At 40.4% G+C, this 20,876-nt stretch overlaps 1 protein-coding gene and 1 long non-coding RNA gene across 2 annotated transcripts in view; one reads left to right on the top strand and one right to left on the bottom strand.

Moving 5' to 3' along the window:
- RAPGEF3 (Rap guanine nucleotide exchange factor 3) overlaps positions 1–20,876 on the top strand; it is an 870,850-nt gene that overhangs the window by 473,852 nt on the left and 376,122 nt on the right. Inside the window, exons 9-11 of the mRNA XM_085654789.1 lie at positions 2,882–2,958; positions 11,412–11,558; positions 14,119–14,234. Coding sequence (XP_085510915.1) covers positions 2,882–2,958; positions 11,412–11,558; positions 14,119–14,234 — 340 coding nt within the window. The remainder of the gene's footprint in view (positions 1–2,881; positions 2,959–11,411; positions 11,559–14,118; positions 14,235–20,876) is intronic.
- Positions 1–20,876, bottom strand: part of LOC146856579 (uncharacterized) — a 221,423-nt gene that overhangs the window by 106,417 nt on the left and 94,130 nt on the right. The gene's annotated exons all lie outside the window — the stretch shown is intronic.

Below are 20,876 nucleotides of genomic sequence, written 5' to 3'. Positions count from 1 at the left end.
AGACGCTCTCTCTTTCAGCATAAGCTTTGGGAATGCCTGGCTTCAGTCACAGATTTGATGACAAATAACCATTTGTAGTTGAATGCAAATTAAACAGGGGTGTTAGTTCTAGGGAATCATCCTTAGACTGGGACCTCTGTTTGGTAATCATTGGCTCTTTGTCCAATCCCAGATCCTTCTACTATAACCAACAATGTTGGTGTTACTAATAACGCTGATCTTAACTTCAGCCTGCATGCAACAAAATGACTGGAACATATTTTGCCCTTTTGAAGAGCTTAAGGAAAATTATTTTTAGCCATCCAAGTTGAAGAGAGAAGGCTAGTGATCCAAGCTACTATTTCCTTCCTTTTGGACTGTCGGAAATCATCTTGCTTTTCTTAACTAACTATATATTTTGTCACTCATCTTCATATTACGCAAAATGCACCTGCCACATCTGTTGCTTAATGTACCTTAGCCACTTCTATTAAATCCAACTTGTCTTTCCTCTTCATGCTGCAATTGAATAAATGGGCCTTGTTTAAAACGCTTTACATGGTGCACTAGCCGGATCACTGACAGAATATCAAGGAGAAGGATATCGAGCTGCCAGAACATCAAGGTAAAAATATTGAGAGACAGAATATCGACTTCTTATCTACAAACAGGTAAGTACAAAAATATTGAATCCTAAATATCGTTGTCAATAATATAGTCTGCTAAAATATCGACTTTTTTTATGTGTCTTAAAAGCAATATAAAATTAATTAAATAATAACGTTAAAATTGATAAATAATAAATGTAATGTAAAAAGAAATAAACATGGATTTTTATTATATATATTAACTTAATAATATTAAAAAACTAATTAATACTTTTAATTATAAAATGTTAAAAACATAATTTAAAATATAATTCCATGTATATATATATATATATATATATATATATATATATAAATAAACCTATAATATAGATATAAAAATAAATTATATATAAAAATTTAGAACATTCAAATAAATATTTATTTTTTTAAATAATATTTTACATACATTAAATATAACAATCCAGTGAGTGAACCAGTAGAGAAAGTGTTGGATGGCGGGTGGGTAAAAATTACTATTCCCACTCCAGCGAGTGCAACAGTAGGGAAAGTGTTGGCTAGCGGGAGGGTAAAAATTACTATTCCCACTCCAGCGAATGCAACAGTAGGGAAAGTGTTGGATAGCGGGAGGTTAAAAATTACTATTCCCACTCCAGCGAATGCAACAGTAGGGAAATTGTTGGATATCGGGTGGGAATGATTTAATATTCTCACTCCACCAAATATAACAGTAGGGAAAGTGTTGGATAGCGTAGGGAAATAATTTAGTATACCCACTTCTGCAATATAATTAACATTAATTAACAAGTAATTATTTTTTGAAAAATAATTTACCTCCTACCATTTTCTCCTATAAACGTCACCTACAATATTGTAAAATATTAATAAATTAACATAATTAATTAACAATTAATTAATTAACTAATTACAATTAACAATACAATGAATATCCATCAAATCTAAATTAATTCACAAAATTAACATTATAAAATAACTTTTAATAAATATAATATAAAAAACAATAAAAATTACATTAAAACTAAAGTACTTCCTACCCTACTCCCCTATCAACCCTCACCCACCCCTAAAAAAGTACACAATTAACATATTTACAAATTAATAATTAATATCTAATTAATTACTAATTAATAATAAAAACACAATTAATATAATGTCCAATTAATTATTAATTGTTATTAATCAATTTATAATTAATTAGTAAAAATTAATTAACTAAATTAACAAAATAAATTATTACATACTAAATTATTAATGAATAAAATAATTAAATTACTTCCCACCCTATTCCCCTATAAACTCACAACCCGCTACAGAATTAAACTACGCAAAAACAAATTAACATATAATTAATTAATTCTAAATAATAAAAAAAAACTATTATAATTAAACTACTTCCCACCCTATTCCCCTATAAACCCACAACCCGCTACTGATTTAAATTACGCAAAAATTAATCAATATAAAATTCATTACTTTTAAAAAATTCAAACATACATTAAAAAAATAATACATACTTTTAACACATATACTAACACATAAAACACTAAAGATATTTTTAACAACTATATAATGACTGTCGATATTACTAACTTCAATATTATTAAAAACGATATTTATTACCTGCATTTCGATATTCTGCACCATTATATTTTTGAAAGTCGATATTTTGGCAACTCGATATTTAACCTCTTCAGCGCGGCGCGGATTTCCGCGCCACGCTGAAGATTCCGTGCGCGGGCGGGGCCATGACGGAACGGTTCCGTCATAAGCACAGCCCAACCGACGTGCATGACGGAACCGTTCCGTCATGCGCGTCGAAGGGGTTAAAATTCGATATTTTGGCAACTTGATATTTAAACTGTTCACCGCACAAGCCACTTGCTGGCACTTGAACTGGGCATCTCAGTTCCCATACGTATATGCACTTTAAGATGCTCCATTTCTTTTCTCATGTACTCTTGGTTGTCCCCATGGTCCACATGCCAGTTCAGGCAGATGCACTTTTCTGGTTCTTGCTCCTATTCCCAGTACACACGATTCTGCCCATGTGTCTGTGCAAGTTGAGCAGTGTGCCTATGAGAGATCGGACAGCAGTACATTAAAGCCAGACCCATTGACATTCCAATGCTTGTTTTTCCTACAGTGTTTTCGATTGAGTTAAAAGTAATAACTTGAGGTGGTTCACAAAAATATGCTGTCTGACGGTGTTATGCAGGGCGAACTGGAGTTTAATAATATTGCTAAATATATGTGCATCTTTTCTCTACTTGCAGTGTTCAGTCAAGGGGACAAAGGCACATCTTGGTACATCATCTGGAAGGGTTCGGTAAATGTGGTTACCCATGGCAAGGTAAGTTAAGAAAACAATAAAGAAAGCGGATAGATTGGTAAAGAAAGAAGCCAGAAAAGGGTAAAAGGGATGACTTACAGGAAGTAATGCATATTGAACATCTCTAACCGTGACACACTTGTTAAGAAAACGAATGAAATCATATATGTGCGGTTGAAGCACTGGGATGACAATTGCAAGTATTAAGGGCCAGATTTACCAGATTCTCACGCAGCGCAGTGCAGCAGCTGCAAATGTTGCACTACGTGAGAAGGAGACCGCAAAAGAGCACCATATTTACAGAATTATGGCATTCTCCTCTCCTCTCCCTAACACTGGCGCAGAAATGTGCGGCTGTGCGCCATGGACTCGCCTTTGCATCATAGTGCAATAGTGCAAAGGTGTCTCCATGAGTCTAGCATAGGTTTTGTGAGAAATATTATGCTTAGATTAACTTTGTACCTTTTTCCAATTTGTATGTCTGCTGTACAGTGCAGCACATATGCAAAGTCGGAAAAGAAAGGAAAAATAAAAGCATTTCTACTTCACAGTGTGAATCTGAAATAGGTGCTAAACCTTGTCGACTTTTTTAAGTAAATAGGGCTTAGGGTTAGAAAACTTAGGGGCATATTATCAAGCATGGAGTTAAAATTATCACCGCTTTAGCGGCAGAAAACTGCCGCTAAAGCGGCGATAATGGGCTTGATAATATGCCCTTGAGAATTCCAATAGAAGCCCATATTGTCACCAAAACATGGGCTTCTATGGGAATTCTCAAGGGCATATTATCAAGCCCATTATCGCCGCTTTAGCTGAAGTTTTCTGCCGCTAAAGCGGCGATAATTTTAACTCTGTTTCTTGATAATATGCCCTGTAGATGGCTGCATGGGAATGCCCAGGCACCATTAATGGTACGCCCCCTTGGCGCTAAGTAATGCAAAGCAGCACAACGCAGTGCTGTGCATTATTTTCCAGCGGAAAACAGCTTTTACACTGGAAATTAAAGAGGTGAAAAAAAGATTTTTGTATCGTTTTGCGTCACTTCTGTAATGCGAACGCAGCGTTAAATCTTAGTAAATAGACCCCTCAGTGTGTTATGGTATTAGACAGTATTTGTTTTTTGTAATAACGCAGCCAGGTGAGCTCAGAAACCGTGTTGCGAGGTCCACGCTGCCTACTTGCCTCTGCTGTTCAGATATGGAAAGGTCTACTTTAATGCTAGCGTCGGGAATTTTGCTTCTTCACAGCGGTAGTGACAACTGAAGAAATCCACATTTCAACCACACAGTTGTTATTATTATGATTTTCCATATAACTATTTTTTTGGCTTTTGTACATGACCTCATATATGTACACTGTAAAACATTCATTTTATTTTCTTGTAGTTTAGTCTGTTGTTTCTTTCGTATTATTTATTTAATGATATTTTTAAGGGCAATTTACACTACAAATACAGTCTCTTGGCGCTGATTAGAGGGGGCACTTAAAGACTTGGCAGCAGAAGAAGTTGTTTAAATTGACAATAAAGTGTCTTTAAGAGATTTCCTTAAATTAATTAGGGATTGTTCCTTAGGTATTTTCAGTGGGAGTTCATTCGACAGTTGTGTTGAACAGTAGCTTTAGACGTGGAAGAAAGGCAAAGTGATGTAAAGTACGACCACTAGAGGGCGACGATCAATGTAAGCTGGAAGTCCTGTTTCATAGCTTTCAGACAACACACTTGTATTAAGATGGTTTTAAGGCCACAACATTATTTGCTTTGAAGAAAAGGGAGTGAACCATTAGCTACAGTAATGCATCTGTATTTTGATTGGCGAGAAAACCACTTTTGGAAGGCATCTGGTTAGGGCGTGGCAGTATTCATTTTGTGAGTTAGCCTAAAAAGTAGGGGCTCTGTGCGCATGGTAGAAGGTGCTCAAAGTTGTGTAAGAGGCATGAATGTATGTTAGATGTATTAAGGGTGAGCCTTTGAAGGCCAGAATCCCTTTGCACATCTGGTATCCCTACAGAACATCAATGCCTGGGTCCCCTACTTCAATATATGTGGCCGGCAACCCAAATAAAGTTTACCACAAGACAGAGGCCAGAAACAAGCATCAGGTTTTGCAAATGAATGTAGTGAAAACATGATTTCAGTGTGGGCTCCTGACAAGGTATTCAGGGGCAATGATACACTGATCAATTGGTAATGGTGTGTCAAATTAGAAAATATATGCTTTTCCCGTTTACCTGTGGTCCTGGAATAATGTTCAGGACCACCCTTAAGTGGGCTGGGGTCACTTCTTTTTCGAAAGAAGACTGAGGTATGGCATTGCTCATGCATGTCAGAACCCCTATGTGCAGATATGCACGACTGGTTATTATACTCAGGAGCCCTGGTGATATCAGCACATGGCCTCAGCTACCAAGTTAACATACTCCTGTGGGAGGAACATCAAGAAGGAAACAATAACATCTTCAGCATGTTTCAAACTTTCAATGCTTTCCTTGGGACGTGGCCTCTCAGGGAATATACAGTTTGCTGTCTTTGCCTACTGTCCTTGGCCTATTTACAGTTTACTTACAAATAAACTGAATGTAGTGTCATGTAGTGTAGTGGTGTGGAGATTATTCGTATTAGGTATTATGTGATAGTGCCAGTGGAAATACTGGTAGTTACCACAGCCTCATAATGATATGAGCAATGCATACTGGGCCCTTTAACCGAGTCTACCCTTTTCTGTAAGAGGGCAGTCTACCTGAAGAGTCTGTTTTTTCGAAATGCAGGTAAATGTCTTGGGAATATTGTACATCCCGCAGTATGTCCTGGCCAGCCACTTAGAAGCAATGAGCATGTCGTTCACTGAGTCACGCCATAATGTATGGCATTCAGAAAGTAAATGGCTTTGCTCTCTTTCCATGTGGTCCTGGAGCTGCATTCCGAATAAAACCATGGCTGCCTCTCACATACTAGCCAAAAGAGTATTCCCAGGAGTTATTGATTGTGTGGAACTCTGGGACACCCTACCACTCACACTGCGCCCGCTTCCCAATGAACTTTTTTTCTGTAATGCCTTGAAAACCTGTCTTTTTGGCACATAGTCCTTCCGGTGAGCTGTGGGTATTGATGCTGTTCTAGCGCTGGGAGGCCTTCGGGTAGCTATGCGCTCTACAAGACTTACAGAATAGACTAGAATGTGCAAATACTTTTGTACCCATAGGTATGTCTCATATGGCATGGCCACCCCACTCTTGCCGTTAGAAACTCAATTTTTCATCAACACATTTCAGGTGTCTTAGTCTAAGTCGGTGAACGAAAGCACAGTATAACTACAACTCCCAGAATGCATTAGGCTGTTACCTGAAGGTCCTGGACTGGTAAGAGGGTCTGTAATGATCTGGAGGGGGTGTGGTCACCCCCGCCTGGTATTTCTATACCATGGGCATGGTGCTCGTAATCAATGTCCCAGGGGCCTCAAAGTATGGTCTGTGGTGTGCCTGAGAGCATCATTGATGCCAGCAGGGTGGGAGAGAGTCTTTGCGGAGAACAGGGTAAGGTGGGTGTAGGGGAAACCAGAAAACTTGGGATCAATCCCGGCTTCCCCACTTGAGCTAATTGTGTGAACCTAGGCAATTGTTTTATCTCGCTCTGCCTCCTTTCTTCATTATTACATTTAAGAGCACCTTAAAATACTCAAATGGATGTGTGCTCTACATAACCTTCTCTGTGTTTAATTTAATAAACTGTAATTTTATCCATGTACAACAACAACCTAGGCCACCCAGGGAGTTCCACATGACTCCGATGATTTAATGATTTGCCTCTTAGTTCACTATTAGTATTGTTGTCAGGGTGGGAGGAGGCATTAACATTTCTACGTTCATTTTTTAAAACTGTCACTGTTCAAAAATGCTTACTAATGCACTGATTTAATCTGCTGTACTAAGGTGAATCGCTTCTCCATGTTAACAAAATACGCTTATGAAATTTGGAGAGGCGTTTATCATATTTTGTACACATTTAATGCTAGATATCTTAAAAGTAAATGTGTTGCTAAAGTTAGTGGGGCAGGTCAACTTATTTGCATCTTTTCTATTCATTTAGGTGTAAATAAATGCTTAACCGTTTAGTCAACATCTTTCGGAATGTTGGATCTCTCTTTAGAAATTGCAGCAGGCCAGTACTGTTGTTCAGCAGGCATTTCAGGAGGGCCGCATGTGAAGGTCAAGAGGGCTCAAGCGGCCCTTGGTCCTACTTTGAGCAGTGGTGGCCAGCATGGTTCACAGGTGGCGTGGCGGGTGCGGGTGCAGGCGTGGGGGTACGGACGGTGGGCAATTGATAATATAAATATATAAGTAAATAAAACACCTATCTTTCCGCGCCGGGTCCTGTGTCTTCTCTTCTTGTCAGACAGGGACAGGAAGTACAGCCAGTCTTCCCTGACCAATCACAACGCTGGAATGCCATGTTGTGATTGGTTTTGAGCGTCGTGGTTCGACGCTCAAACAGGGAATGGGAGCCTGGCGTTGATCTTCATGCAGGCTGTAATGCAGCCTGCATGGAGAAAGGGGAATGTGCGCATGACTGGCTAAGGCAGCCCAAAAGGGCCGACCAAACAGTCAGTGCCCACTTAGGGGTGACCAAACCACTCCTCCTCTGTCCTGGTACAAGAGCAGAGCGGCCCCGCCCGCCCTCCCGCCCACAGAGAGGCAGGAAACCTAAAATGATGGTAACTCTAAGGTATTATCATTTTATGTTTCTTCTTCGTCGCACTGCTTAAAAGCAGTGGGGTGACACTCCACCGCTATAGCGGAGGAGCCGCCCCTGACTTTGAGTATCACTGCTCTATACTAACAAGATGCAGAAAACAAGCATTTGCAATGCAATAGGTCTCGCATTTACGTAAGTTTGAGCTATTGGCATTGTAAATGACAATGTCTTTTATTTATGTTTTAAAAACCAAAACATAAATAAAAGGCATTGTCATTTACAATGCCAATAGCTCAAACTCGCGTAAATGCGAGACCTATTGCATTGCAAATGCTTGTTCCTTTCAGCTACCACTTGTAACAAAACCCCACTGCTGCTACACACAGGTGTGGGGAGGGGCCGCTGTGCTCAGAATCAGTGTTTAGGGTAAGGGATTCACTAGAAAAGTGTTGAGCTCGTTACACTCTACTGTGTAGTAGGGAGGGCTGTTGAATTCTGGAGGGGGGATTTAGCGGGCTGATGCCACTGCTATCAGGGCTTCTGTGCACTGTAGTTGGATTTCGATTCCAGCAAAGCTCTTTATCTTCACATGGTCGATAAGGAGGCCAGACAAGCTGGGTAATAAAGCAGCTATTCGTATAAACGCAAGAGACATGTTTCCATTCCGCTGCATGGGTAAACTCTTCAAAAGTGGCCAGTGCCTGGCCCGATAGATGCTTTGATACTGCACGTATGAGCTGGGGAGGTCACAGCAGCGCCTAGACTCCCGTGGCTACTTTTGAACCAAGTGGTAGAACAGTGCACAGATTCCATGGCATATTTACAAGCTCCTCGCGCCACCTGGGATTGGAAAGAAGCCCTTCAATTTTTTACGTAGCGGGTTGAGAGGTCACAAGACAGCAGTTGGAATCTGAGAACACCTTTCTCATCCAGAAATGGAAATGTTCTGTTACTGAAAGCACTTGGTTATGACGCCTTTTCTCCCAAAAGAACAACATGCTTCAGCGGATGACACTTGTTTCTGGATCTCAGCAAAACGTTACTATTGTAACTGACTTTGCATAGGTTTATCTAACTGTACACAGGTGAACTTGCAGAGTCCAAAATAATATGGGTTGACTTTTTTTTCCCGAATTTAACAACAGACCCAAACGCAAAGTGAACTGCGCTGCCCATGAACAAAGCAGAGAATTCAATTTTCTGTCTCTGACTGACGTCTAAAGTATTTTATTTCGTGGTTCAACCATGTCTGGCCCACTTATGGAATTTTTTAAAAAGTTGCAGGAACATGCAATAACGCAGTGTGTTCCATTTCAAATACCAAATCGGAGCAGAATCCAAATTTGAGGTCTCCAAACGAGCAATTCAGCCACCAGGCCACAGCCAGTCCTTACGACTGTTCGCCGGTTATTCCTCCTCACGCCACAGTACCGCTTGCTGTCAAGACATCCTCAACCACGTCAGAGTACAGCATGCAAGGACGACGGAATGCTATTAATAAGCATTGGCCGCACACGTGCCTCGCGTTTAAAGTAAAAAAAACAAGAACTGCCATCGATGCAGCCATTAGCGCTACGAAGGGAGAGTTACGCCCCCAGGCAGTGCTTTACCAATTAAATAAATGCAAATACGTAACTAGATACACGCATAACAAGTTTAACCTATTGGCATTGTAAATTACTATGCCTTTTATTTATGTTTTTAAAACGAAAACAAAAATAAAAGGCATTGTTATTTGCAATGTCAATAGCTGAAACTCGCGTAAATGCGAGACCTATTGTATTGCAAATGCTTGTTTTTATTGTGACACTCGGGTCATGTTTGGCACATTTTAATTCCGTCAGTGAAACTCATTGCATTGCTCATGACGGTTTGCCATATTTTCGTAAGCTTTTGTGATATTTTTGTAGAAGGACCAAAACATATGTAAAATCAAAGCTGAAAAGAGATCACCTCGACCCATTAAAAATAAAAAGCTCTTAGGTTATAGTTGGGCCAAAAGTCTTATCAGACACACTTCAAATTAGATCGCACACATGTTCCTACAGTAGTCCCTTTCGTCAGAAAACATTGAGGGACTACCGACATTCAGTCTGGATTATTCATCCCACACAATACGAGATCCTGCTAAACCTGTGAAGTAAAAAAAATAAACGCATCTGTGCTTTCAACGATTAGCTGAATAAAAAAGCTTCAGAGAAATTATGATGCCATAGCATCTCGAGACACGGGTGGAAAGGACCTACGGCAATGTGCATTTATCATCATGTAGCCAAGACACACATAATTTGCCACATATTTATTTCCAATTTGCGAGTGGGGATTATTTAGAGATCAAAGTTGCACATGCACAAAATGTTGGCGGACTGACTTAGGTGGCAATAAACAATCTGCATGAACTTTGGGTCTGCGCTCGTTTTTCTACAGCTCTGCAAAGAAATTTGGAACGAGGCTTGTGAAGCACAAAATGTATGTTAAATATGCGACGTAAAAGGAATTGGTATTACGAAAATCGGATAATACCACATCAGGTCACCAGCACGAAGCTTGACCCAACACTGCGACTTCAGTGTGAAAAAAAGAGCTGAAATGCCGTTTTCCAATATAATATCCAATTAAAGCTAATCTTGTGGTATTACTGTCAATCAGTGTGGTAACGCTACTGCATATTTGCGGTTTTATCGTACATTTTCCAGCAAATGTAAATGATAATACGCAAAGTAATATACCACAAGCACAATGTGCCTTTTGCAGGAACGCATTAGGCAGTACATTATGCAGGCAACCCTCTTAATGCCTAAAACAATGTAAGGATGTCGTACTGCATAATGTAAAAAAAATTATAAAAGAGAAAATGCTGAATCTATCTGATATTGTCGTGTCAGAAATGGATTTTGAAACTCCTGACTAACGATACGCACTGTTTGTTCTTAGCATTCACCGAATTTCAAGCCAATTATAGGTTCCAAGAAAAGTCTTTATTCCAAATATAACCACAATCGTCTTCTGGTGTCCTAGAGAGACAGACGCGAGTCCGGCTGTTCCTAAGTAATAACAGTGTTTGTAGAGTACAGTGCGTGTGGGAAGGAAAGCTGCGGGATTGTTATATAAGCCATAAGCATGGTTAAGCGCCGGGATGCCCAAGGGTAGCTGCGCGCTATATAAGATTTTAAATAATAATAATAATAATAAACATATCTGAAAAAGTGTATTGTTTAATTTCTTTTGTTTTTCGTAACATGTTATTGTTGTTCATTTCACATCAGTCTTGTTTTAGGCTGTAGTTAAAGTGATCGGAGACGCGATCAAGCAAGCAGAAAGGAAACTGATTAGAAGGGAGGGGGTAGTGTGAAAACAGCGGGGAGAGAAGGGAGGGTGTAATAAAAAACAAAGGAGCCAAAGCTATAGAGAAGGGAGGGGGGAGTGGGAGCAGCTGTGCACGTGCATGTGATCGTGCACTCAAGGTTTAGGCCAGCCAAAAGACTGTGGGTAGCACTTTGAAAATCCCACATATAAAATGTCTCTTCGAGCCTTTGGCTCAGCGAGACCTAAAAAGCTATTTGGTCTGGCATCTGCCTGCACGTGTTCTAACACCAGTGAGACAGCAGGGAAATGCTGACGCAGCTGTAACAAATGATCCTGACAGAATGGGGTTAAAACTATTTGCTACGCAGCAACCTCCACCCGAATCTGCGAAAAGGCTGCCTTTTTGTAAGCTTTCGCATGCTTGCTATTATTAGCGATAAACAGGTTTCTTTTGGACAGCTCTTGTGTTTCTTTGCAGGGGCTGGTGACAACTCTGCATGAGGGCGACGACTTTGGCCAGCTCGCGCTGGTGAACGATGCCCCGAGGGCAGCCAGCATCATCCTGCGCGAGGACAACTGCCACTTCCTGCGTGTAGACAAACAAGACTTCAACCGCATCCTCAGGGTGAGTCAGAGCTTGTCTTGCAGACGACGTCAGGCACTGAGCAGGCAAGCATGGGCGCCCAAATTGCTAGTACAGCTTACAAATGCAGTGTCTATGTAACAGACCCCCTCCTGTAGATTTACGTGTAGAAAAAAAGACTCTGTATGAATCTATTTATTATTGACTATAATAATTATTCGTTTTGTAACTATAAAGTATTATCCATAATAAAATGTCCTGTAGAAAGCCATATATTATTCCAGACGTTGATTTTCCGCTAGTCAGTCATGACTTATTGTGAATATTAATGGTTCACTAGGCATCTTTACACTATTGTCAATGGTAAACACTCAGCAGTGGACAACAAGGATTGCTCTGTGGATTCAGAATAGACTGGAAGCTAGCCCAGTCAGAAGCTTTTGTGATGCTCAGATAGCAATCACTTTTTGGCCTTATCATTTTATTTTATTGTTACATCCAGTGACGACTAAGATTCCTAAAAAAAAAATCGGCATTGCCTATTCACACGCATCATTTTGTCGTAAGTATATAAAGTATTTCTACTGACGCACCACAAAATACTATTCACAAACATATGTGCTGGGTCCTCCGCCTCGTGTATCGTTTGCATACAGAGATCTCAGTCAGTTTGGGGAGTATGCATACGTTTTTATCGTACATGGGGAGGAAATGTGCTTATGCATACGTTTTTATAGTACATAGGGAGGAAATGTGCACTAACGGCCAGATCTCCTGTCTTTGGAGCTCTGGAACTCACTGCCTGTTTCCATCAGAGTAATTCAGAAGCACCTGGCTTTTCGTAAAGCCATAAAAACCTGGCTTTTCCCCGGCTCTGTCAATTAACATCTCTTTAGTAACATCTCGCCTCCGTCTCCAGGGCGTCTGTCTTGGTTTGGGGTCACGCTGGGACGCCCCGTCGCTGGGGCAGCCATGTGCTATACAAATCTGACTAATAATTTGGGACTAGAGAACCAGGTCTGTGTCCTGGCCTAGGCTCAACATTCTGTCATTCTGGGCTAATCAGTTAAATTCCTTGTGCCTAAAACAGAAAAATAAAGAAATAAGTAATCTGATATTCATTTAAAGCTTTCTAATTCCCCTGGGCCACATTTGGGCTATATAAAAAGTGCACAAAAAGTAAATGTGGGGGGGCCAAGGAAAGTGCCTGAAAAATGGGGAATAGCTACAATAAAATGGAATTGGTTAATGGAGTGTTAAATGGGTGTTTACGGGGGACATACTTATACAAACACACCCCTACAGAAGAGTAATAACATTGTTATTCACAAACTACAGGGACTATTCACAAACCCCTTGTGCTGCCAGTACATCACTTTTTCCCATATTAAAAGTGACGTAACAATGAGGCAATGGGCTTGTAAATAAGTCTCTACGTTTCTAAAGTTAATACAGCCCTAACGGTCACCAGCAGTAGTAGATGTACTCCAGCCCGGCCTTAGAGTAAATCCAGCACCACACATAGCCACTCACACGGACAATAATGGCGGCAGGGACTTAATATAGCATCCCAGTTTAAGTTTAAAATAATTACATTATTTCTATGTTAAATTATATTTTTTTAGTCTTAAATAATATTAAAAATGAATCATTAAATATGTTATTATTTTAATAATTAATTTACCTTTTTTTTAAAAAAAACAATAAATTAACTTTATAAACTTAAATCAAAAAATAATTTACATTAAACATAACTTTTAATTAAATGTACGCACTATAAATTAAAAATGCTAGTTGGGGAAGTTTTATTTCATTTTATTTAAAAATAATATTTATAAAGTTAATTACATATTCAAAAGATTCAATGTACATGTATTTTGAAGTGCTAATGTGCTTTAACATTTTATTTGATTATTTCTAGAGTAAAAATAATTATTTCTTTAGTTCAAATGTATATTTTACATGAACATCTTTTCCAAATAATTTTTTAATTAAAACATGAAATAATTGTTCCTGTTCTTTTCGGTAGGGAGCTTCTGCTTATGGGTGAGTGATTACAAGTAGCCACTTTGCAAGGAGGCTCATGGACAGCATGGTATTATAAAAGACTCCTCATGTGGATATAGGGATTTCCTGATCTCTCATGGGGATTAGAGGGATCTTTGTGAATAATGAAGGAAGTGCCTTAGACTGGCTCACACAGTTGATGGAGGTACAAGTGGTTTGACCTATCCTAGGTGTTTGACAGGCTTGTGGATTTAAAAAAAAACGGTTACAGGTGAGAGCTTAAGGATTGGGCGATTGTCTTAATGAAGATCATACAAAAGAGGTTGTTTTTTCTTTGTGGTTAGTGTTGGTAGGCTCAAGTTCCAGGCAACTGAACCTTGTAAAGACCTTTCCTGAATCTCCCAGAGTATTTTTCCAGGCTACAGGTACTGGATTGCTTTGTGGAGCTGGAAAATGGTGTGAGAGGTGGTCATTGACAAGCTGTTTAGGAGCTAGTACCATTAGCACCTATCAGTAAGTAGAGAGATGCCAGCCTTGAAAGAAAGCACTGACTTGTGAATTTTAATTGTATTTTATATGTTTACAATTCTCCTAGGATGTGGAGGCTAACACAGTGCGCCTGACGGAACATGGTAGAGTTGTGCTGGTCCTTGAAAGGAACCAACGTGGAGCAAGTACCAACGAACAGGCTGCATCTTCAGTCACTAACAAGTACGAATTGTCAGTCTATAATTTTTCTCCCATGTGCCTAGAAACACTAATAATAGAATTAATAAACAATTTGTGTCTATATATAGCTTCAGTCCGCTTTTTTGCAATCTTTAAGTGTTAGTATTAACTATTCAATGGTATTGTTTGTCACAATATGGAGGTAAATTATATTGACCTGCACATGTATCAACTCTACAATATTGACCTCTTCAACTACCACCATTTGATCAAGGTAAGCATATGAAGAGAAGGGTAGATTTGCTCTTCTTAACTCCACAGCTACTTATCTTGACGGTATGCTAGTAGTCATTATTGTGAAGTAGGTATATGTGAAGTACGATATTACAAAGTTCCACCACATTATTTGATTTACTTGCCTTAGTAGGATGGGAATGTTGCTCACATATGAATTTACCTTAAAAAATGAAAAGAGAAGAGGCATTTGAGAAAAACAGGAAGAAGTTGGTTTAATTAAATGCAGCGGCTGGGAGAGTATCGGCAGTGTAGAGTCTGAAGAAAGTCTCTCATTGTGCAGAAGTTTTGGCCGACCATTTATACCATTCATGAGGTACAATAGACCGATCTGCCATTCTTGGTCTAGTGATAAACAAGAAGTAAAACCATCCGATAAGGGGGGAAACAGGTGGCTCTCGACTTCAGGGAGAGCTAGTGCGGGCCAGTGTGTATGTGTCCAGATGTCCGACGTGAGAAGTGCGTATGCTGTGTCCTGATTTGCTGAGTGTTACTAACTTTATGTGGCATCTATCTTTGTGGTATTTTGGGAACGCATACCTGTGACCAAACTTGTTTTCTTAGGGCCAATTTCCTCGGACCTGTTTGGGGTGTATCTTCCTATCTGTGGGATCGATGGGGGATTTCCCTGGGTGCGCTTTTGTCTTTGGGCTAAGTGTCACCCCACCTCCGACCTGTCAATTGGTAGGGTCGATTTTGGGTTGCAGGGCCTGGCTGACGACGTATCTCTGACCTGCGGTTGATGGGGAGGTCACCCTGGGTGAATCAGATAGCAATGATATGAGTTAGTTAAAATGTGTACAATTAACATGGCGGTCATTGATTTCATTTTTACTGACGTCGTCAGTATTAGAACATTGGAATGTGGAGCACTCCATTGTAGACAATGGAGTGCTCCATGCTTCTACGGGCCGGTAAAGGCCCGCAGAGCAACATTCTAATGTTTTACAAAAGCCTCTCGAAGTTCGAGGGGATTTAAATCCCCTCGAGCTTCGAGAAGCCTTTGTTTAATTTGTTAGAATATTCTGCCCTCTAGTGGCAGATTGTTCTAATAGCCTTATAGCCCTTCGTAGCAGGGCTATACCGCTATTAAAGTCCCGCTGCTTTTGTTAAAGTCCCTCGCCTTCGGCTCGGGCCTTTAACGCTGCAGCGGGCCTTTAATAGCCGGTATAGCCTGCTACGGCGGGCTATAAGGCTATATTATGTGTTTAGAGGTCAGTGTACATCGATATTGTCTTCACTGATATTGACATTGTCATGCATGCATAGATTATGGTTTACATTGACATTCTATCTGCTGGTATCAACAATGTTATGCGTGCATAAACTATGGCATACATTGACATTGTTTCTAAAGTTATTAACATTGAAATGTGAGCATATTTTATGGTGTGCATTAACACTGCATTTATTAGTATTGTCCTGGTCAAGCCTTCATATATCATAGTGTGCAATGACATCGTATTCGCAAATATTAATAGAAAGCTGATTGACATTGCCTTGATTTGAACTCAATACTGGTAGATTACAGCACGTCAAAGGGCTGTCTTTACCTCACAAATCCTTCTTAGCGGATGGGAGAGTTTATCTGTAAGTGATTCTTTATGGAATGGACAGGATGGAGCAGGAGTTAACATTAATACCAATAATACTTTTCTGGCCAAAGTCAAAGGTATGCTCCATTTGTGCTGATTAACTTTTTAAGGTGTTCAATGTGTTTGTCTTAATATGAAATAGGAGATGTTTCTCATATAATATTACATAACAATTGCAATAGGTATAAAAGTCTAAATCAAGGCTGTATACCTTAGGTCTAGGAGAGACAGATTTTTATGATGTAGATAACAAATACATTTACATAAAATCACCCTAAGTGAAAGTAATTTATATAGTTAATAGTTACTTGGAAATGCTAGCAGAAATCCTCTCTCGTGGCCATGCTTTTACTAAAAGGACATCGCCAGGGCTTTGAATTCGGTGCATACGCCTGTTTGGGCAAAGAGCCGAAGCAAAATTGTTATCCCCTTGTTTTTTAAGCAGAATGTGCAGTTGTGGCACTTCTGTGATGTGTTTTACCTCCATGAGAACACCATATCTAAGTACGAATGTTAACTAATATTTGTACTAGAATTTTGATCAGATTAATTTCTTGCCATACTGGTCAGATATCGGTGTTTTTTGTTTTTTTATGAAGACCTAAATATTTGTCCAACTACCATGTAGAAGAGAGAAAGAAAAGTCAAAGAAACTCGAGTAAAATGGCACTCTCCCTTCCCCTGCAATGATAAAATATGTAATAATGATATTTTCAATCATTATAATAGGAGCAATAATGATAATAGCATTACATTAATAACACACAATATTCTTATTAATACATAAGTACGTAAATAGTACTTTAATGTGTGATTACTTAAATTCCTTGCAATGCCGTCAAAGAGGCAAAAACACACACGTATTAAAATATACCAATAATATGTCGGGCCATGAGGTCTCTGATAAAAAAACCTGAAAGCAATAAAAGGCAAAGATCCATTTAGTGTAGAAACAAAATAAATGATAGATTACAGAGAATTTAAAACACAGCCGGAAAGGACGTTTCAGATGTGATTAAGAGAGCAGGAATAGAGTTCAAAGTGTCGGGTGTCAAGCTGTTAAGGCTTATCGAATGGCTCGAAACAGAGCGCAACAAAACAGCAATTGTGCTACGGGGACAGATTAAAACAGTGCATCACAAGGAGGATAATGCGCACCATCAATAGACATTTCGAATATAATTTCAAAGTGCATGGTGCCTAATTGTGAAGGCTTATCTAAGAACTCAAGACAGAGCCTCACAGCGACAAGCAGCTTGAGTAACAGAGGTACAAACTCACTAAGGTGTCAGGGGCCGATCCGACAACGATTGTAAACAAGTATTTCTTTCAGAGTGCAAGGTGTCAAGTTGTCAGGCCATTCACTAAAGTGCCATGTGCAAGTTCAGGCCATTCACTAAGTGCCACCTGCTAGTTCAAGAACAATTGTAAACAGGCCTTACTTTCAAGGTGCCTTATAGGTGGGCCATATCAAATATCTCATGGCTGGCTGTAGGAACAAATTATAAGCAGGTATTTCTTTCAGGGACAGGTGTCAGACCTGTGGGCCAACAGAAACATGCATAACATTCAAAGTGTAAATTGTCAAATTGTCAAGTGACACAAGACAGCGCCCAACCAAGGCCAGCTGCTTGAAAGACAAAGGTACAAATTTGTTCCAGTGTCACATGTCAATTCAAAAGTGATTGTAACCTGACATTTCTTCAAGGTGCCAAGACGTCAGGCCCTACCAAATAACTCAGGACAGTGGGCCCATTTGCAAGGTGAGTTGTCCCTGGGATTGAGCTAGCGTTTCACAACAGCCTTACAGATACAGCAATAAACCTTCCAAGCCATGGTAGTTCCAGCAGGACATCTGATGTATTGATGTATGTCATTGCCTCTTCACATGTTCTTATAAGATGTTGCAGGAAAATTGCCCTTAGAAAAAGTTGCCTCTTAAGGAGCAATGCTCGGCAACAACATACAATGTGCACCACAGATTATAAGGGATATGGGGACAGCCTGCATTGCCCAAGACCAGGGGGAATGTTCTTCCAGTGGGATCTGTATGCATATACAGGCAGTGTTAGGAACCTGGTCAACAGGGCGTTCTTTAGAGCTTGTCTTTCCAAGTCTGCTTTCAGATATGGCTGGCAAATAGCGTATTCATCTGATGTGTCGAGCCCCACTGCTCCTGGGATGGTTCTGATTTCATTAATGACTTTTTCCCTTGTTATGAGCTTGCCCTGCTCCTTTACAATCCTCTTTAGGTGCTGTGTTGTTACGAGTGGGTTGATTAGACCCTCTGCGGTCAAATGCAATGGGACTCTTGTGCTGCCAAGGTACCTTGACCAGTCACTTTTTTTATCTTGGAATATCACACGCAAGGCACCTCTCATTGAGTGTGGTTCTGCTCTGGCCACTTGATGGTAATATTTAATTAAATCATCTTTTCACTAGGCCATACTCTTGGTAGACCGGTGAACGTCTTGTTGTTTGGGGAGGTTGAATATTTTTCTCTGTGCAGCTGTCTGACAGCTCTCTAATAGCGCTTTGAGCATACCGGCAAACACGAGGTGTCCATAAGTTATGATTGATAGTGGTTTTGCCTCCGTCACTATTTGGATCTCCTGCACTGAATGACTTTGCAGATTGTGATATAATTTAGTTAAGGCAAAGGTAGTTTTTAGCTGCTTTTTCTACCTGGGCCTTGGCATGCAATAAGGATTTGCCAGTGTCTGCCAACCAGATACTGAGATAATTGTATTTGCAGGTCGTGCTTTTGTTTATGGGGTCCACCTGCTATTCCAGGTGATCTTTCTGAATATGGCACGTTAGTTAGCATGCGTTTACAATGCCTGTCATTTCAACACGGTTGTTACAACTACTGCGTTGTTACATCGCATACCTTTACAACGCAAGTCGGAAAACAATGAATTGCTGTTGGGGGGCTGGATGTTGGAATAGTCGAATTTACTATTCCAACTCCAGTCTGTGCAACAGTAGGGAAGGTGGTTGATTTTAAATCTTGTTTAAAAAATTGTCTCTCTTGCTTGGTAAACACTGTTTACCATCTTTCTTGACTCTTTGGCCAAAGACCGGACTTTAGTTTTTGCAGCATTTCCATGCAGGGAGTTCTTAGTGGTATATGAGTAGGTATGCCCAGGGTCTCTTAATCCTAATTTGTGTTTGATCCAATAGCTCTAGGTCATCCACATACTGAATTATGGCTAATTTGGGGTGGCCTAACTTAGGTGAGCAGATATTTCCCTTCAACAGCTCCGAGCCTAAGTCTGCTGTATATAAACAAAACAAGGTGGGAGCAATGAGGCATCCCTGCTTCAGGTCTTTGCATATATTTTTGCTGTAGTGTGAGTTTGCGTTATCTTAATCTAGACCCAAGTGTCAGTGTACAAAACTGTGACAGCTGCCAGGAGTTGCCTTGGTATTTCCCAATCCGTCAGTTTGGTCCAGAGGATGTTCTGGTCAATTCCATCAAACGCTGCACTGTAATTGATGAAGCGGGCATAAAGCAGGGGGTGAATTTTTCAATGGCCTTGGCCCCCAGGTAGGAAAGAGCTATCATATTGCCCGTATTTGAGGAGTTCTGCCTGAACCCCATCTGATAGCATGGTTGATGTTGTTGTCATTGATCTAGCTCTCCAGCTAATGAGGGAGCCCCTTTGCAAAGGCCTTACCATCCATGTCTAGTAGAGCAATTAACCTGTAGTTTTCAGGTGAGGTGCTGGCCCCTTTTTTATGAATTGGATGCAAAATGGAGCATTTCCATGATTCTCAGATGGCTCTCAACAGAATATATCCGTTGAAGAGGTTGTGCATGTAGAGTACCTGATAGAAATGGGTCTCTAGTTGATAGTGGTTTACACACACACACACACACACGCACACATGCACACACACGCACACTCACTCTAACACACACACACACTCTAACACACACACACTAACACACGCACACACACCTTAACATACACACACTCACACACTCTAACACAGTGAAAACACTACAAAAGGAGGATACACCAGTTTAGAAAAATAGCTAATATTTATCTGAATAAAACAAGACTAACACAGCAACAATCCAACGTACACAAATCAAAGTCTCACTTTTAAAAGGTCAAGCAAGTTTAGTCCATAGAAGTCAATGGATGTGCTTGTTTAGGACAAAGTACCTTAGATGTGTCAAAAATGAAAGATGATGCGAGGGGCAGGGGAGGTGAAGCGTCAAAAAAGGCAGGTGATGCATTGGTTCCCTACTGCTGCAGGGGAGGGGAGGCTTTGCTTTCTTACTGCTAGGCGGGGAGATGATACATTGATTCCTTACTGTTGCAGGGGAGTGTGATGCGTTGTTTGAAGACACGGTGCATAGTTTTCTTACTGCTGTGCAGTGTTGATGAAGAAATCGGCTCCCAGGGATGATGCATTGAAAGTTAAGCTGCGCTGCGTCGATTCCATAGTGATGAAACATGCACTGCGTTGGAGTCAGAGCAGTGTGGACTTTGGTGATGCGGTGCTCGAAACTCACGCAACGGTGGTACGTCTGACGTGCTGCAATGGAAAGCTGGGGCATGCATTGTAACTAACAGTCGCTGTGTCAAGTGGGGACCACCCTCCAGGGCTGGCAGCAGCGATGTGTCTTGTTTTGCAGTGATGTGTCGGTTCTCAATGACGCTGGGAGTCGTGTGGATTTTAGCTTTGAAATAACCAAAATTCACTTCTAAGGGCTCAGGAATAGGCCTGGGCGAAGCACTACGCTACGCTCGCGTAGTTTGCGAAGTTCGCGCTACTTCGC

The sequence above is a fragment of the Triturus cristatus genome, chromosome 4_1 (assembly GCF_964204655.1).
Source record: "Triturus cristatus chromosome 4_1, aTriCri1.1, whole genome shotgun sequence".
Classification (NCBI taxonomy): domain Eukaryota; kingdom Metazoa; phylum Chordata; class Amphibia; order Caudata; family Salamandridae; genus Triturus; species Triturus cristatus.
This window is presented reverse-complemented; position numbering and strand designations above follow the sequence as displayed.